General features: G+C 43.8%; 1 protein-coding gene across 1 annotated transcript; it reads left to right on the top strand.

Moving 5' to 3' along the window:
• The first annotated feature begins 864 nt into the window (after positions 1 to 864).
• Positions 865 to 15,221, top strand: Wbp11 (WW domain binding protein 11). The gene is made up of 12 exons (XM_041644330.1): positions 865 to 1,025; positions 2,490 to 2,607; positions 3,141 to 3,172; positions 4,138 to 4,231; positions 5,160 to 5,356; positions 6,444 to 6,577; positions 6,785 to 6,984; positions 7,459 to 7,650; positions 10,694 to 10,795; positions 11,769 to 12,062; positions 12,582 to 12,764; positions 14,248 to 15,221. Exons 2-12 carry the CDS (start codon positions 2,544 to 2,546, stop codon positions 14,679 to 14,681), a joined length of 1,926 nt encoding a protein of 641 aa, XP_041500264.1. The 5' UTR covers positions 865 to 1,025; positions 2,490 to 2,543; the 3' UTR covers positions 14,682 to 15,221.
• Positions 15,222 to 15,686: the final 465 nt, after the last annotated feature.

The raw sequence follows: 15,686 nt of genomic DNA, 5'->3' as shown, positions 1-15,686 counted from the left end.
CTCTCGCAATACTTACGAAACATCTGATATTGAAAATTCCCTTATAACCTTTATCTGCAAAAGATGCTCAGATTAGCTTGAAAAACAACCAAGCATGAGAGCTTTACGAAGATTTCGTTTAAAATGCTTACCTTTAAGGGGAAAGGGGAAAGGGGAAAGGGGAAAGGGAAAAGGGGAAAGGAGTTTTAAGGAATGGGGATGAAGAAGGAAAGGACGAAGACTAGAGAGAAATAATTATTCCGAGCGTGTAATGACATCATAAAGGACTTTGGGCTGATGGAAAGACCAGAAGAGAAGGGAGTGTTACGTGCCAACTTCTCCTCTGTAAAATCTAAAGCATGTATTATGATTCTCTTTAAAAATATTTTTTTCGTGTAGTTTATCTATTAGTGAGTCTCGCCAGGAAATGACTTTTTTTTTCAGTTCCACGCGTTCTGGGTGTTTATGAGCCACTACTGAATTTCTAGGAGCGCCAGGCACCAAGGGGCTGATGTTCGCCGAGTCGGTGCCCAGTGTTAATCGGGAGCTAGTTTTCATCCATTTACACCCAACACGAGGGACAAAACCAACACACGGCAACGCCGGGTGCACCGGCACCTGACGTCTCAACAGGAGGAGCCTCCGGAAATACGTCAGAAGTCCGAGAGAGAAAAAAAATAATTGACCAATCAAATAACAGCTTCCTTCTTTTCATTCTTATTGGACTATATCAGTGTCAATCTACAATGCTTCGGAATGAGGCGGGTTCTTGGCCGACAGCTATCCAATCGGATGTTGGATTGGAGCGGAAGCAACTCTGGTCCTGACGTCGTAGTGTCCTCTCTATGATCCCGGGCCTCAGCAACGCGGTGAGAGCGTCGGCCGCGGGTACAGGAAGTGACATAAGGATGGCGGAGGGGCGCGAGGTTTCAAGATGGCGGGGTCTGGGTGGTTGACCGAGAGGCAGAGGTGAAGGCCCCGACCGCAGAAAGTAGGCTGGGACCGCCTGCTCCCCGGCCTCGCCGATCCGGGAGCCCCGCAGTCGCGTGAGTGTGCGCGGTCGCAGTGCTCCGTCGCCCGCGATTCTCTCCGGGGCCTGCGCGGCCGCCTCGGAAACACCGGGCCCGAGGGCCGCGCTCTTCCTCCGCTGGGCCGGGGTCGCGGGAGCTGCGGGCTGGAGGGCTCCGGGGCCCGGCCGGCTTGGCGCGGCGTCCGACAGGCCCGGCCCGTTAGGTCCGCTTCCTGAGCGCGTCGGCCAGCGGCCTGGGTTGAAGTCCGGCCGCTCGAGTCGGAGTCAACCGTCGCTATGGTGCCGGCAGTTGCGGTTGAGGCCTCGGCGGTGGACCTGGAGGGGTCCCGCGGCGCGTGTGCTCTCCGGGTCCCCCGGGTCTTTTGACCCGATCTCTCCCCGATGCTTCTGCTTTTAGGAGAGTCGCTTTTTTAGACGAAGGCAGATAGCCTTGTAAAAATTCTCAGTGACTCGTGGCTCTTGTGTTTTCAGTTGTGGGAGGGGGGAAAAAAGGTCAGAACGTGAACCTGAGGCTACTTCAAAAAGGGAAACACTAAAGACGATCAAAAATATCAAAGCTTGTATCCGTGTTTTTTTTTTCTAATTCTCTATAATCAGTACCCTTCTCTTCTTCCTCCCATCATCCTGCACCTCCTGTTTTCCGATAACGAAACATTTTCTGAGGAAATAATCGCCACCGAACGGTTCTAAACAATCTAGAAAGTAGCAGGGAGCTGGGCAGTTGGTGACTTCACGAAAGAAGCATTAACTAAAGCCTACAAGGTCTTAAAGGAGCCAGAGGAGTTACAGTTGTGGATCTGTTAAATTCAGTTAAGGATCTCCTCATTCCTTACCTTTAAAGGTGCCTCTTAAAGAAAGAAAGTAGATTTGTTTAGTGTACAAAGGGGAGCAACAAGAAGGTACCCCTAGCCAAATGTCACATAGTTTCAACGGGTTAACATTCATTCATTTTTAATGGAAGGAGGACTGATACAAATAAAAGCCCTGAAAATATTTTCCTACTGTGACTGCCACTTTTAGTTACCTTAAAACAGGTAAATCGCCGCCTAGACCCATTATTCCTACTTGTGTTTGATTTCGCCCTCTGTTTAAAGGGGGATGTATGAAAGGACTAATGACTTCCTATACTCGGGGTTTGTATCCATTGGTAGGACATTTTCTAGTTAGTTTTGTTTTGCTTTGAGATAGTCCACATCCAAGTGCAAACTCCTAGTTGATTCTTTTCAGCTGACAGCTATATAATGCATAGCAAAGTGTTAAATAGTTAATGATATCTCATTGCCTTGACTAATACAGATGTTAGCTTTTCTGTGGTCGGCAAAGGTAAAGCTGTATAATACATTCAGAATTAAAGAAAGCAGGTTCTCACAAAATCAATAATCAAAGGGATATTTCTTTCCAGAAATTGATGAAAATTCTAAAAAAGGAAGACATTTTAAACATACAGGAAAACTGAAATTGTTCTTTTTTTTAATTGCAGGTGTTTTGTTGTTTTTTTTTTTTAATGAAGAAGTAAATCATATAAATTGTCAACATGGGACGGAGATCAACATCCTCCACCAAGAGTGGGAAGTTTATGAACCCCACAGACCAAGCTCGTAAGTGCCATTACTGTGGAATGACGAAGTAGAAGAGTCAAAAACTGCAGAGAATATTTCACTGTGGCTTAAGCATTGGTAGGAGTGAGTTGGGTAAAGTCATGATGAATTCTTATTAAAATTAATTCACATGACTAAATTGTTGAGAATGTAAGCCAGTTAAAACCATGTTTCTTTGTTGAACTTGGTTGATTTGCAAGATGAAATCAGCTTATCTTTTGTATTGGAGGTTTTAAACATGAGTTTTTAAGTGATCGTTTGATATTTGAGAATCTCTTTCTCCTTGTGGTTCGGTTATCTCTGTGAAAACACACATTTGGGCATTGGGGGTGTGAGGGTTTGAGGTGCTACAGCTGTCGACAGGTCGGAGCCTCTGCTGTTGTCACATAGCCCACGTTGCCTAGGGAAGCCTCAGGAGAAGAGTGTGTGTGTGTGTGTGTGCGTGCGTGTGTGCGCGCGCGTGTGTGTTGTCGTATAGATACTAAATGCTGATACTGAAGACGTGCGTTACATGTCTCTTCCCTTCTCTTTAGGAAAGGAAGCCCGGAAAAGAGAACTGAAAAAGGTACAAATTTAGATGAACTCTGTGTATTAATTGAGATTTTTGAATGAAATAATATTTCAAATTATATGCCAGAAAAGATGCTTTATACTTCTAATAAAAAACAGACAATTGACTGTTTAAAACAGTGCTTTGGGGCAGGGGTGATGGCTTAGTGTTGAATAGCACATAGTGCTCTCGCCCAGGCTCTGAGTCCATTCCTGGCAGCAGTGTTAGGTGGCTCACAGCCATCTGTTCTGATCTCCACAAACACATGCCCGTGCATGCACATAACACATACTCATAAAAAATGAAATTTTAAAATGCCTTTTGAGAATAATTCTTAAGTGAGTGTGGTAGTTTGTGCCTGTAATCCCAGCACTTGGAATGTGGAGATCATAGTCAAGAGTATCAGGAGTTCAAGGCCAGCCTGCTACATCAGACCTTGCCTTCAGAAAGAAATTATTTTTGCTACTTATCAAAATGTAGCTGTTTTGTTAAATTAAGCTATTGAATGAATGCTAATAAAAATGTTGCTGGAAATCTTTATGTATCTTGTTAGCTATTGAGTCTGACAGACTACTTAAAGGAGTAAACATTTGGTATCACTCTTCAATGCATTGAGGGGCTTTTATAATCTCTAATATGCCTTTGTTTTATTCTTTAGTCTTGAATCTTTCAAAAACTTCCCTGTCCAGCATAGTATTTTTTTTTAATTTAATTGCAACTCTTATTTTTTGTTTTTAAATAAGATTTTCTTTTAGTAGTTGCTGTCTAATTGGGTTGATGGAATTATTTCCTAAAAGGCAGATCTTTCTAGTAAAGTCTAAACATTGTTGAGAACATGAAATCTCATAGCTGTTTCTGGTGGTTTAAACACGTGAAACCAAGGGAAATGTGAAATTATTCTTAGATTCGTGAGACAAATTGAAGTAAAAGATGTCCCGAGCATCCAGCCTCTCAATAGTTTTCTCTTTTGTTTCCCTAAGAACAAAAAACAGCGCATGATGGTCCGAGCTGCGGTGCTGAAGATGAAAGATCCCAAACAGATTATCCGGGACATGGAGAAATTGGATGAGATGGGTAAGAGCGTATGGAAAGGCCAGATTTAATAGCAAGTGTAATAGTATGTTGTGCACAGCAGCGAGCAGCGTGGGCCTAAGGAAACAGCAACCCGATCGCACCCGATACCATGTTTTTTAATGTTATGGAAATAAAGTGAAAAGATAAGATCTATTTCTAGCTGGAGATCATATATCCTGAAGAAAGAAGCCATCATTCAGTTGGAATTAATTACTGTTATTAGGTAACAAAGGCCTAGTCTGGCCAACTCACTTTATAATTGTTCAGATTTAATTATATTTTCCCTTTGCCATTGTAAGTAGAGTAAGAAAAGACAAATTCTTAGTCACTAGGAATGTTGCAGTAATATGTCTTCTAGATGTGAGTAAATCTTCAGGTTATAGAAGATTTAGGAAAAGAATTTAATTCAACTGGTACTTCAAGAAAAAGGAAAAAAAATTCTAATCATCGGGGTCCTAGTTCCATTTATAAAAATCTAAACTAATTAAAATCGAAAGGTGTGCATTGGCTTCCATAATTGAGATATCCCTATAAAGCTGCCTCCAGGAGGAAGCCCAGAAGGCTGAGCACTGTCTGTTTCTGCTCTGCTCCAGCACACAGTAGTGAACAGCGCCCAGGGTAGAAGTGGACGGGGTGTGTGCAGTGAGGGCAGCTGGGCGACACAGCCATAGCATCGCAGCAGAGAGTGGGAAAGCCGCTCTTTCATTCCCAGTGCCAGAGAGGACTTTCATGCAGCTCGGGTGACTGCGTGCTAGTTTGTGAATCTGTAGAGGAGGATGGGATTGGCAGGACTGGGGGTCTGTCCCTCTTACACAGAGGACTCCCAAATGAAATGGTGGTATCTGAATCTAGTTTGTTATAAGAAGGTTGCTATTGAAGTAGCTCTTTGTTTTTAATTTTTTAATTCTATAATCTACTTTTCTCCCAGAGTTTAACCCAGTGCAACAGCCACAGTTAAATGAGAAAGTACTGAAAGACAAGCGTAAAAAGCTGCGGGAAACCTTTGAGCGAATTCTACGACTTTATGAAAAAGAAAATCCAGATATTTACAAAGAATTGAGAAAGTTAGAAGTAGAATATGAACAGAAGAGAGCTCAGCTGAGCCAATATTTTGATGCTGTTAAGGTAAGCTGCTCTTGAAGCTAACGGGGCGTTGATCATTCTTGGTCTCTTCTTTTTTGCAGTTGTTTTTAAAGTTAAGTGTGCACCTTGTTCTCTAACAAATTTAGATAAATATATGTAATAGTAAATCTGTTGATGATAAAGAGAAACAACACATGATAAAAATTAGTAACAGGGTGAGTCAGGCATGGTGGTGCGTACCTGTAATCCTTGCCTGAGGTTCTAGACTGTCTGTGAAAGAAGGTGGATGAGGCCCCAGCCTCGTCATGTTGCTTCTTTCAGTTACTGCTCCATGTGTATACACTTCCAAAGTGGGCAAAACCAGGTCTATTAACCCTGGCTGACCATGAGGTATCAGAAATTAATTGAGGAAGGGTGGGATATGATCAATTGTGTAAGCTTTTACAGTTTATTGTAAATTTCCATTTATTGGAATAGAAAATCAAAAACCCAAATGAAATGGTTTTTATAAAGTAGATGGCATGTTTCCAGCAGCACAGGACAAAATCCCAAGAAAGGCAGATGGATTTTAGAGACAATATATACTCTCTGTTAATAGATACATGTTACTGTCCAAAGTACTATAGTAGCTCTGCCACTTTGGTTGGGTTTCTTTAAAACCAAAAAAGAATCAGCTGATTATAGGGATTATAAAAGAAAGGATAAGCCATATTTGGGTTCTTGAAAAAGAAATGATAGATTTTGAAGAAGGACGCTTAAAAGAAATCCCACGCTAGTTTAGAATTGAATATAATAGAGGGATATTTATTTAGGGATAGACTCACAGATCTCAATGCTCTGCTCGAAAAGGGAACAGCAACCAGCTGCCACAGCTGAAAGAGAGAGCGGACACACACACGCATACATCAGCATGTATAGTATATGAGGCCCGCCCAAGCGGACAGGTAACGTAAAGGCTACTGGCTGCAGGAATTTCTACAGCAAGATGTCTTTCAATCCTTCAGTAGTTTTGACTTGAGGCGTTCAGCTATTTTCCATGATATTTGTGTTAGTTGGAAAACAAATTCAGAGGACTCGCGGTTCTTGGGGCTTTTGACTTGGTCCATACCACTGGGTTTCTGTGTTGCAGAATGCTCAGCATGTGGAAGTAGAGAGCATCCCTTTGCCAGACATGCCGCATGCTCCGTCCAACATCTTGATCCAGGACATCCCACTTCCTGGTGCCCAGCCACCCTCCATCCTTAAGAAAACCTCGGCTTATGGGTAAGGAAGCCCTATCAGCTGCAGTGTTTGACTGTGAGGTGCCACAGCGAGTTCAGTGAGACGTTTAAGGCGGTGTGGGTATAATTAGTATGAGATGCTGGTAGATGGGGGGAGCACACGCAGGCACGCGCCTTAGACTTCTGAGGAGAATTAAACAGTCTCACTACCGCAGTAGATGGAGATAACACAGTCAAGTTCTCTTTACAGGCCTCCAACTCGGGCAGTTTCTATTCTTCCGCTCCTCGGACATGGCGTCCCACGTTTGCCCCCTGGCAGAAAGCCACCGGGCCCTCCACCTGGCCCACCTCCTCCTCAAGTTATGCAGATGTATGGCCGTAAAGTGGGTTTTGCCCTAGATCTTCCCCCACGTAGACGAGATGAAGACATGTTGTATAGTCCAGAACTTGGTATGAAGGGACGGGGTTTTTACTTTTGTGTCCTCAGTATTGTTTCCATGTTGGCCATACTTAACATATTCGCCACAAGTAGAACATAGGAAATAAGCGAGGATACCATGTATTTACTGCTGTGTATCCCGTGGATAATTCGTCAGATCTGCCTGATGAGAGCACCTTCCTTACACAGAGATGTCACTATACATCTTAAGACCTGAATAGCTAGCTGTTGCTAGTTGTGTTGTCAGCTGACCAGAATTACTGATTGTGCATGTGACTGTACACATAATTGTAGAATGCAGCGTGTTTGAACTTCTTACAGGAAAACAAAAAAGGATTTGAAACAAGTACCCAATGAAAATATCATCATAGTACGTGGTAGCTGACATTTCATGTTATATTGAGTTAAAATAACATCATTTTGTCTTTCCGGGTACTGGAAAAGCCATCTAGACAACTTGTTCCTTGTTCTATTTCCGTCATCAGCTCAGCGAGGTCATGACGATGACGTGTCCAGCACCAGTGAAGACGATGGCTATCCTGAGGACATGGATCAGGATAAGCACGATGACAGCAGTGACGACAGTGACACGGACAGATCTGATGCCGAGAGTGAGGGGGATGAGTTCGGGCACCGTGATGACAGTGAGCGAGACAACCCTGAGGAGAAGAAGTCAGGTGCGTGCAGGCTGACGTGCCACGTGAGACCAGGACACGGCTCAGCCCAAATGCAGAATCAAAGTTACAGCACGCTTGTCTGTTTTTTAATTTAAGGTGATATCTATGTGGTTTATTATTACTTTACATTTATTTGTATATTTCTGTGTGTGTGCCCATGAGTGCGCATGCATGCCAGGGCACATATGTGGAGGTCACAGTTGGTTCTCTCAATCCGCTCTGTCCTGGTAATTCAACTCAGGTAGTTAGACTTGGTGACAAGTGCCTTTATCTCCCGAGAGCCAATCAGGACCAGCTTTTAATCCCAGTTTGGTTTGGTTTGGTTTGGTTTTGCAACAAGTGTCACTGTTATTTAAGCTGGCCTCAAAGTCCTGGTGATCCTCCTGCTTCACCCTCCGATGTTTTAGAATTACAAATATAAGCCTCCATACCTGGCCATTTGTCCTGATATTTTGAAAAGTTTTGATGCATTATTCTGAAGAGATATTTGTGAGGAAATGTACATATAGTTTGAGAGGAAAGGTACATACAAGAAAGTCCACAAAATACACATATTCAGCACCGTGAAGTTGCTAGCACGTACTATCGCGAACATGTTGTAGGAAACGAACATGCTGTAAGACAGTAGCCATGTTTTAAGTTAGCTTATTTAAATATCTACACTGGAAACTTTGTAGATTTTCTATGGTTAATGGTGTGATCTATTCACCAGGGTCATAATTGCAATTCAGGTGTGTCTGTAATTTAGCATCTCAGGCCTATATTTTCTTTTAAAATGTTTATTCATTACCCTTGGTGTCTTGTCTTCATTGAGAAAAGCACCTAATTTAGCAAATACTGCATGTATAATAGAATAACTATTCTCTGGATCAACTATGAGCATCTTTCAGAAAGGTTTGGGTTTTTTGTTGATTTGGTTTGGTTTGGTTTTTGTGTGTGTGTGGTGCTTGGTAGTAAACCTAGGACTTTGATGGGTGGATGCTAATTACATTCTGTTGCCCTGTGTCCCCAGTTTTATACAGTGTGTTATATTTTGTCAAAATTTTAAGCATTGTGTTTTAGGTACCAAGCAGTTCAAAGAGCACACCAACTCTGTGAAACCCCAGGAGCTGGGAGCTTCTTTGGGGAATGTTGATGTGATCTGCAGTGTAGTGTCCATGTATTGTATTTGTATTTATAAATGCAACAAATGTTCATCCTAGCTTTTTTCATTTTAAAGAGTGAGTGACAGAGAGAGAGAGAGAGAGAGAGAGAAAGAGAGAGAACTTGTGTACACGTACCTACCTGCACATGGGTGTGCAGATGAGCCTGTCAAAGTGCTCCTGGAGGTCAGAAGATGACATTAGATCTTAGAACTGAATTTTCCAGGCCCCTCAGTATTGTGTAAGTGCTCTTAACCATTGAACCATAGTGTTTTTTGATTTTTTCCTAATGTTTCTTAATCAGGATTGCTATCAAAAATTCTATCACAAATGGTGATAGAATGAACCTGACATTATATATAAAATTATAGATGACTCTGGAGTAGAAATTGGTCTTAGAAAGGAAAGGGGCACTAGAGCCCGAGGGTTGTGTTTCACGTAGTCTCTTCTGCTGCTGCCAGCTATTATTGATGGGTTTTTATTGGCGAGGGTGGTGGTGGGCGGGGTGGATTGTCAGAACAGGGTCTCACTATTAGGTGGCTTGCATAAGAACTCACTATGTAGACCAAACTGGCCTCAGACTCACTGAACTGCTGAGAACTGCAATTAAGATGGGTGCCACCAGCCTGGTTTTTTTTTTTTTGTTTTTTTTTTTTTTTTGGTTTTTCGAGACAGGGTTTCTCTGTGGCTTTGGAGCCTGTCCTGGAACTCCCTTGGTAGACCAGGCTGGCGTCGAACTCACAGAGATCCGCCTGTCTCTGCCTCCCAAGTGCTGGGATTACAGGAGTGCGCCACCACCGCCCGGCCAGCCTGTTTTTCTTGAATATTTAGTATGTTCCTCAAATGCCTGTCTCGGCTCTCTAGTTTTTTGTCTAACATTTATTGCTTTTACCATATTCAAGCCATTTTTTTTCTGGGCAGCAAAACTGCAAGATAAACTAAAACTCGTCTCACGTAGAAAGTGTGATGTTTGACAGTGTTCAGTCCGTAGTCTCTGTCGGGGTGCGAAGTCTTTCTATTTCTAGTTTACGTTGTGTTGGGACTGGTGGTGTTAAGGAGTAATAATAATTTTTAAGCTTCTGATAGGTTATTACTAAGATTTTCCCCACTTTTTAGGTGGTCTATTATCATCCATTACATTGCTAATTTTTTAGTGCTGAACCACCTTGCCCTTCTGGTGCACCTTATAGTCTATGTTGATTAACAAGGTAGACTTGGGTTAGTGGGATGGTGCTTTCATGAGTTGGACAGCTTTTGTCTTTCTTGTGACTTAATGTTTGACTGACTTGCTGAAGAAAACTGTTTTTGTTTTGTTTTGTTTTTTCAAGGCAGGCTTTCTCTGTCCTGGAACTAGCTCTTGTAAGCAGGCTGGCCTCGAACTCACAGCGATCCACCTGCTTCTGCCTCCTGAGTGCTGGTATTAAAGGTGTGTGCCACCACTACCCAGCAAAAATTGTTGTTTTATGGCACACTCCTTTAATCCCAGCACTTGGGAGGCAGAGGCAGGCGGATCTCTCTGTGAGTTCGAGACCGGCCTGGTCTACAAGAGCTAGTTCCAGGACAGGCTCCAAAACCACAGAGAAACCCTGTCTCAAAAAAAAAAAAATTGTTGTTTTAAAACATATCTTTACTGTTTTAGTTTCCGTTTGGGGCTTAAAATTGCAAATGCAAATACATTTTTAAGTGTCCTGACAATTTCAAAATCTGTTAAGTTTTAAATCACCTTAGTATGCATGCCACCAATTAGCACAGCATTGATTATCTTTTATATGTCTCTCTGCATTTCTCTTCTGTCATGGGTTATAGTCAATCTTATTATTTGTAGTGTCCTCATTGTAGTGAACATTTTTACTGAATTTTGATGATTCTTGTTAATTTCATTTCCTTCTTTGACTGTTCAGGTCTGAGTGTCCGATTTGCTGACATGCCTGGAAAATCAAGGAAGAAGAAGAAGAACATGAAGGAGCTGACTCCTCTTCAAGCCATGATGCTTCGGATGGCAGGTGAGAAGCAAGGACAAATGTTGTCTAGCGTTTTCTGTGCCACTTGCTTAGCATACATTATTCCATGTATAGTCAGCAGCTCTCAAGTAAGTCATGCTCTATATTCTATCAAACTGAAGGTGTGCAGCCGTTTGGTAGTCTGCCCAGAGTTTCACTGCCAGTAAGCTGTGGAAACGACTAGTTCCGGGTGCCACATATGTTCTCGAGCTGGTACATGGAGGTTGAAGGACAGCTTGTGGGAGTCTGGTTCTCTGCAGCTACCATTGAGTCCCACAGATTGAATTCTGAATGTCAGGTTCAGTGGCAAACCATCTTGCCAGCCCTGAATAACATTTTAATTCCAAGTCTATCTCATTCTAACAGCCTGGGCTCATGCTGCTACACTAGTTGCAGAGGAACAGAATACTATTTGGTTGTTATGTATTTAAATAATGTATTTACTCATTTGGTTTGGGGAGACAGAGTCCATTATGTAGCCCTGGTCATCCTGGAACTCACTCTGTATGCCAAGCTGACCATAAAGTCAGAGGTCAGCCTGCCCCTGCCTCCCAAGTGCTGGAATCAAGGATATACACTGCCACACCCAGCTATGGTGTGTTTAGTCACTGATCTCCAAGCCATAAAGCACACGTCTATAGCTAGTCTTTCTCTGTCCCACCAGCCAGCTTCCAAATCATGACACAGAGACATATTGTTAATTATGAAAACTTAGCCGTTAGCTTAGGCTTATTTCTAACTAGCTGTTGCAACTTAAAGTAACGTATTTCTACTCCTCTATGTCCTGCCATGTGGCTCTGGCTGTTAGCTCTCCTCCTGCATGTCTTGCTTCCTCTGGCTGGCGTCCTCTCTGCCTAGCTGTTAACTGCTCAGCTTTTTATTAAACCAATCCAAGTGACACATCTTCATGGTGTACAGAAAGATTATCCCACAACACAAGTCACCTCTGTTTACCTGTTTTACAATTTTCATTCAGGTCAGGAGATCCCTGAGGAAGGACGGGAAGTGGAGGAGTTTTCTGAGGATGACGATGACGACGACTCTGAGGATTCTGAAGCGGAGAAGCAATCACAGAAGCAGCATAAAGAGGACTCCCACTCGGATGGCACATCTGCTGCCCCTTCACAGCAGCAGGCTCCTCCGCAGTCTGTCCCTCCTTCCCAGATACAAGCACCTCCCATGCCGGGACCACCGCCTCTTGGACCACCGCCTGCCCCACCCTTACGGCCTCCTGGGCCACCTACAGGCCTGCCTCCTGGGCCACCTCCAGGTAAGCTCCCCACAATAGGGAATGAAATCATTCGCCCAGACTGCCGTGTGTCAGCAGTACTGATGTCTTCTGTTTGCTCCTGGTTACACTCTCTAAGCCATCAAGGACGCTCAAAGAGAGAATGAAAAGTGTTGTGTTCTGTTCTGTGAGCATTGCTGGTAGCTTAGAGTTCTGACGGTTGCCTCTCTTTGGCCAAAGCTTTTTTTTAGCGTCTTTTGTTTCTGATTATGTAAGCTGAATGCGTGAACATAATTGTTCTTCCTTTAGTCCCTTAAAGCGATAGACTAGCTCGGTTCTACATTGGTCTCAGTGATTGCTATCTCATGCAGTAGAGGTGACCTAAGTGGATAGATCTGTAACAGATGTGATGCCCTTTTCTAGTGCTCAAACACTTGTTGAATGAATTTTACGTAATTATTCTTTTGTGTTTATGAAGTGATCTAACTTCTGAATACAATGATTATGTGCGTTGCTTTTATTCCCCATCATTATTTGTTTGACATTGTTTTCTCCTTTCAGGGGCTCCTCCATTCCTGAGACCACCTGGAATGCCAGGAATCCGAGGGCCTTTACCACGACTTTTACCTCCAGGACCACCACCAGGTCGACCTCCTGGCCCTCCCCCAGGTCCACCTCCAGGTCTTCCCCCAGGACCCCCTCCTCGAGGACCCCCACCAAGGCTACCTCCTCCTGCACCTCCAGGTAAAGAAGCTAGCCCTGGCCTTTGTGCTCAGGGGTGCACTGGCACCTGAGGGACTTTGAGGGCGTCTTCCAGTGGGTCACACTCCAGTGGGCATTTACAATTTTTTCCCACTCGTCACTTGGGACTTCCCCGAGCAAATGAGCACTTTGCAAACGTTCTCTGAAAGTTTTGCTGAGTACAGCTAGAGTTGTGCATCGTGGATCTCCAAGATTACCATCTTCAAGCTTAAGTCACAAGGGAGGTTCCTTCCTCCTTACCCATTGTCCAGCTTAGACCTACAGATTTCATTGTGGGCTTGTAGTATGACCACATTCTGCTTTACTGCACTGAATGTTCTACTTCAATCTGAAGATTTCTTGTCTTGGTGCTATGTAGAGTAACTGAGTTTAGGTAGTCAGCAGTTTGGATTTGGTATGGTTTGCTACTTAATATTCACTCTTAAATAGCTTGAGAAGAGAGTAAAAATCCGGGACTGGGGAGGTGGTTCAGTGGTTAAGATCACTGGCTGCTCTTCCAGAGGTCCTAGGTTCGAGTCCCAGTCCCCACATGGTGGTTGACAACTGTCTGCAACTCCACTTCCAGGGGATCTGATACCATCTTCTGACCTCCACAGGCACCAAGCATTCGTGTGGTGCACACTTATATATGCAGGCTAAATACTAACATGTAAAAATGAATTGAATAAACTCAATAATTAAAAAAAAAAGTAAGTAAAAATCAGTGGGGACTAGAGAGATGGCTCAGCAGTTAAGAGCACTGACTGCTTTTCCAGAGGACCCAGGTTCAATTCCCAGCACCCACATGGCAGCTCACAACTGTTTATAACTCCCAGATCTGTCACCCTCACACAGACACATGCAGGTAAACCCCAATGCACATTAAATAAGAATAAACTTTTTTTTTTCAAAAAAAAAAAAAAAAAACGATGTGTGTCACAACACCCAGCTATATAAAAATAATTTAAAAAGTAAAAATGTAATGTGGGGTATGTACATGCCACGACTGTCAGAAGTTTGTGAACTCTAATGAGATAGATCATAGTTCCAGTCTCTTGTTCCATTTCCAGTTAACGAGCCAGAACTAAGACTGTTCCTTGTTCACTCTGGGATTGATTAGAAGTCACTAGTGCAGGGGGATCAACCCAGTTGACCTTAATACCCTCACACTAGACAGCCAGGAGCATCCTGGGACGGCCAGATTGGAAATCATGTCTGAAACCAGTTTGTCAGCTGATAAGTAGGACAGTATTTGCAGGAAGAAAAGCTTGTGAGCGTGGTGCTACAGACTAAAGGTGAACATTCTTTTACAGTATCCTGTTCTTTCCTATCAGAAATATGCCTTTCACATAACAAGTTCTGTAAGTTTATTGTATTTCCTGTAAATTACCTGCTTAAGGAACAGTATCAGCCCATGTTCAGACATCATTAATGGCAATTAAATGCCATTAGTTCTTATACTCGTTCTGTCTGCCTCTTCATTTAGGTATCCCTCCTCCTCGTCCCGGCATGATGCGCCCACCCTTGGTGCCTCCTCTCGGACCTGCCCCCCCTGGGCTTTTCCCGCCAGCTCCCTTGCCCAACCCAGGGGTGTTGAGTGCCCCACCCAGCCTCATTCAGCGACCGAAGGCGGATGATGCAAGTGCAGCCACCATCGAGAAGAAAGCCACAGCGACCATCAGTGCCAAGCCCCAGATCACCAATCCCAAGGCAGAGGTCACACGGTTTGTGCCCACTGCACTGAGAGTGCGCCGGGAGAATAAGGGGGCTACTGCTGTTCCCCAAAGAAGGTCAGAGGATGACTCTGCTGTGCCTGTTGCCAAAGCAGCCCCAAGATCTGGTCCTTCTGTTCCTGTCTCAGTACAAACTAAGGACGATGTTTATGAAGCCTTTATGAAAGAGATGGAGGGGCTGCTGTGACAGCTTCTTGTGCCGGGACAGGCTGCTGCCGCGAGCACCAGTCTGTGGAACAAGGGGCTCTTGTTAGACGTAGTGAAGAGCAGTGTCCACCGCCGGGTTTTCCAGCTTCAGTCCCGGGCCTCCTGGCACTTGCCTTGCTGTGGTCCCTGCACAGGGCGTTTCTTTATGTAGACCAGGACGGGAAGCTCTGCTGCTGATACCCGCTCCCTTTGACACCACCATTTCAGCCCCTTTCTCCCCCTCTCCATTTTGGAATTATATCAGAGAGGTCTTAGTTACTTGTTTGACTCTGCTGTGGGCACTGGAGTAGAGATTTCTGGGGGGAAAAAGGTTTATTTCATCTTTTGTGTTTGAGTTATTTTTAATATTTTTCTGTAAATATTTTGTAATATTTTACTTGTAGTGAAATGGATTACAATGTCATTTCCTATTTCAAAGCAGAATATGTGGAAAGAAAATGTACAATTCTCGGATTAAAGTTATTTCCCACGACCTAACCTCTGAATGTTTCATGGAGAAATAAAATGTTCCATACCAAGATATATTCTGTGTTGATGGTGATGTGAACAGTTCCTGGGTTGTGGGCAGAAACAACGCATTTACAGCATTGGTTCTCAGGAACCGCTGTATCCCATGCAGAAGGAGAATGAATTTTGTTAGAAACTGTAGACTGAAATAGAAAGGGATAAATAGGAAGAATTCCTTCAAGACTATACTGGCTCCCCAGAAATTCAGAGGTGTGAGCAACGTCTCCACTCTGACTGCTTAGCTACAGCTCGAGACCCTCGGCTATGGTTGTGGTGGTTGAGTAAGAATGGCCCCAGAGGCTCTTGACATCGAACACTCTTCCCCAGTTAGTGGTGCTGTTTGGGGGAGGGTGGGGGTCTGGCTTTGTTGGAGGAAGTATGGAGACAGGCTAGGATTCCCCTTTCCAGATGTTCTTTGTGCTTTGTTTCAAGATGTAAACTCACAGCTTGCTGCTCCTGCCGCCATGCTGGTCCCTGT

This window comes from Microtus oregoni, unplaced genomic scaffold, assembly GCF_018167655.1.
Source record: "Microtus oregoni isolate MIOR12 unplaced genomic scaffold, Mior012 000002F_ref0000024, whole genome shotgun sequence".
NCBI classification, from domain to species: Eukaryota; Metazoa; Chordata; class Mammalia; order Rodentia; family Cricetidae; genus Microtus; species Microtus oregoni.
Note: the sequence above shows the minus strand (reverse complement) of the source record. Positions and strands in the feature narration are given on the sequence as shown.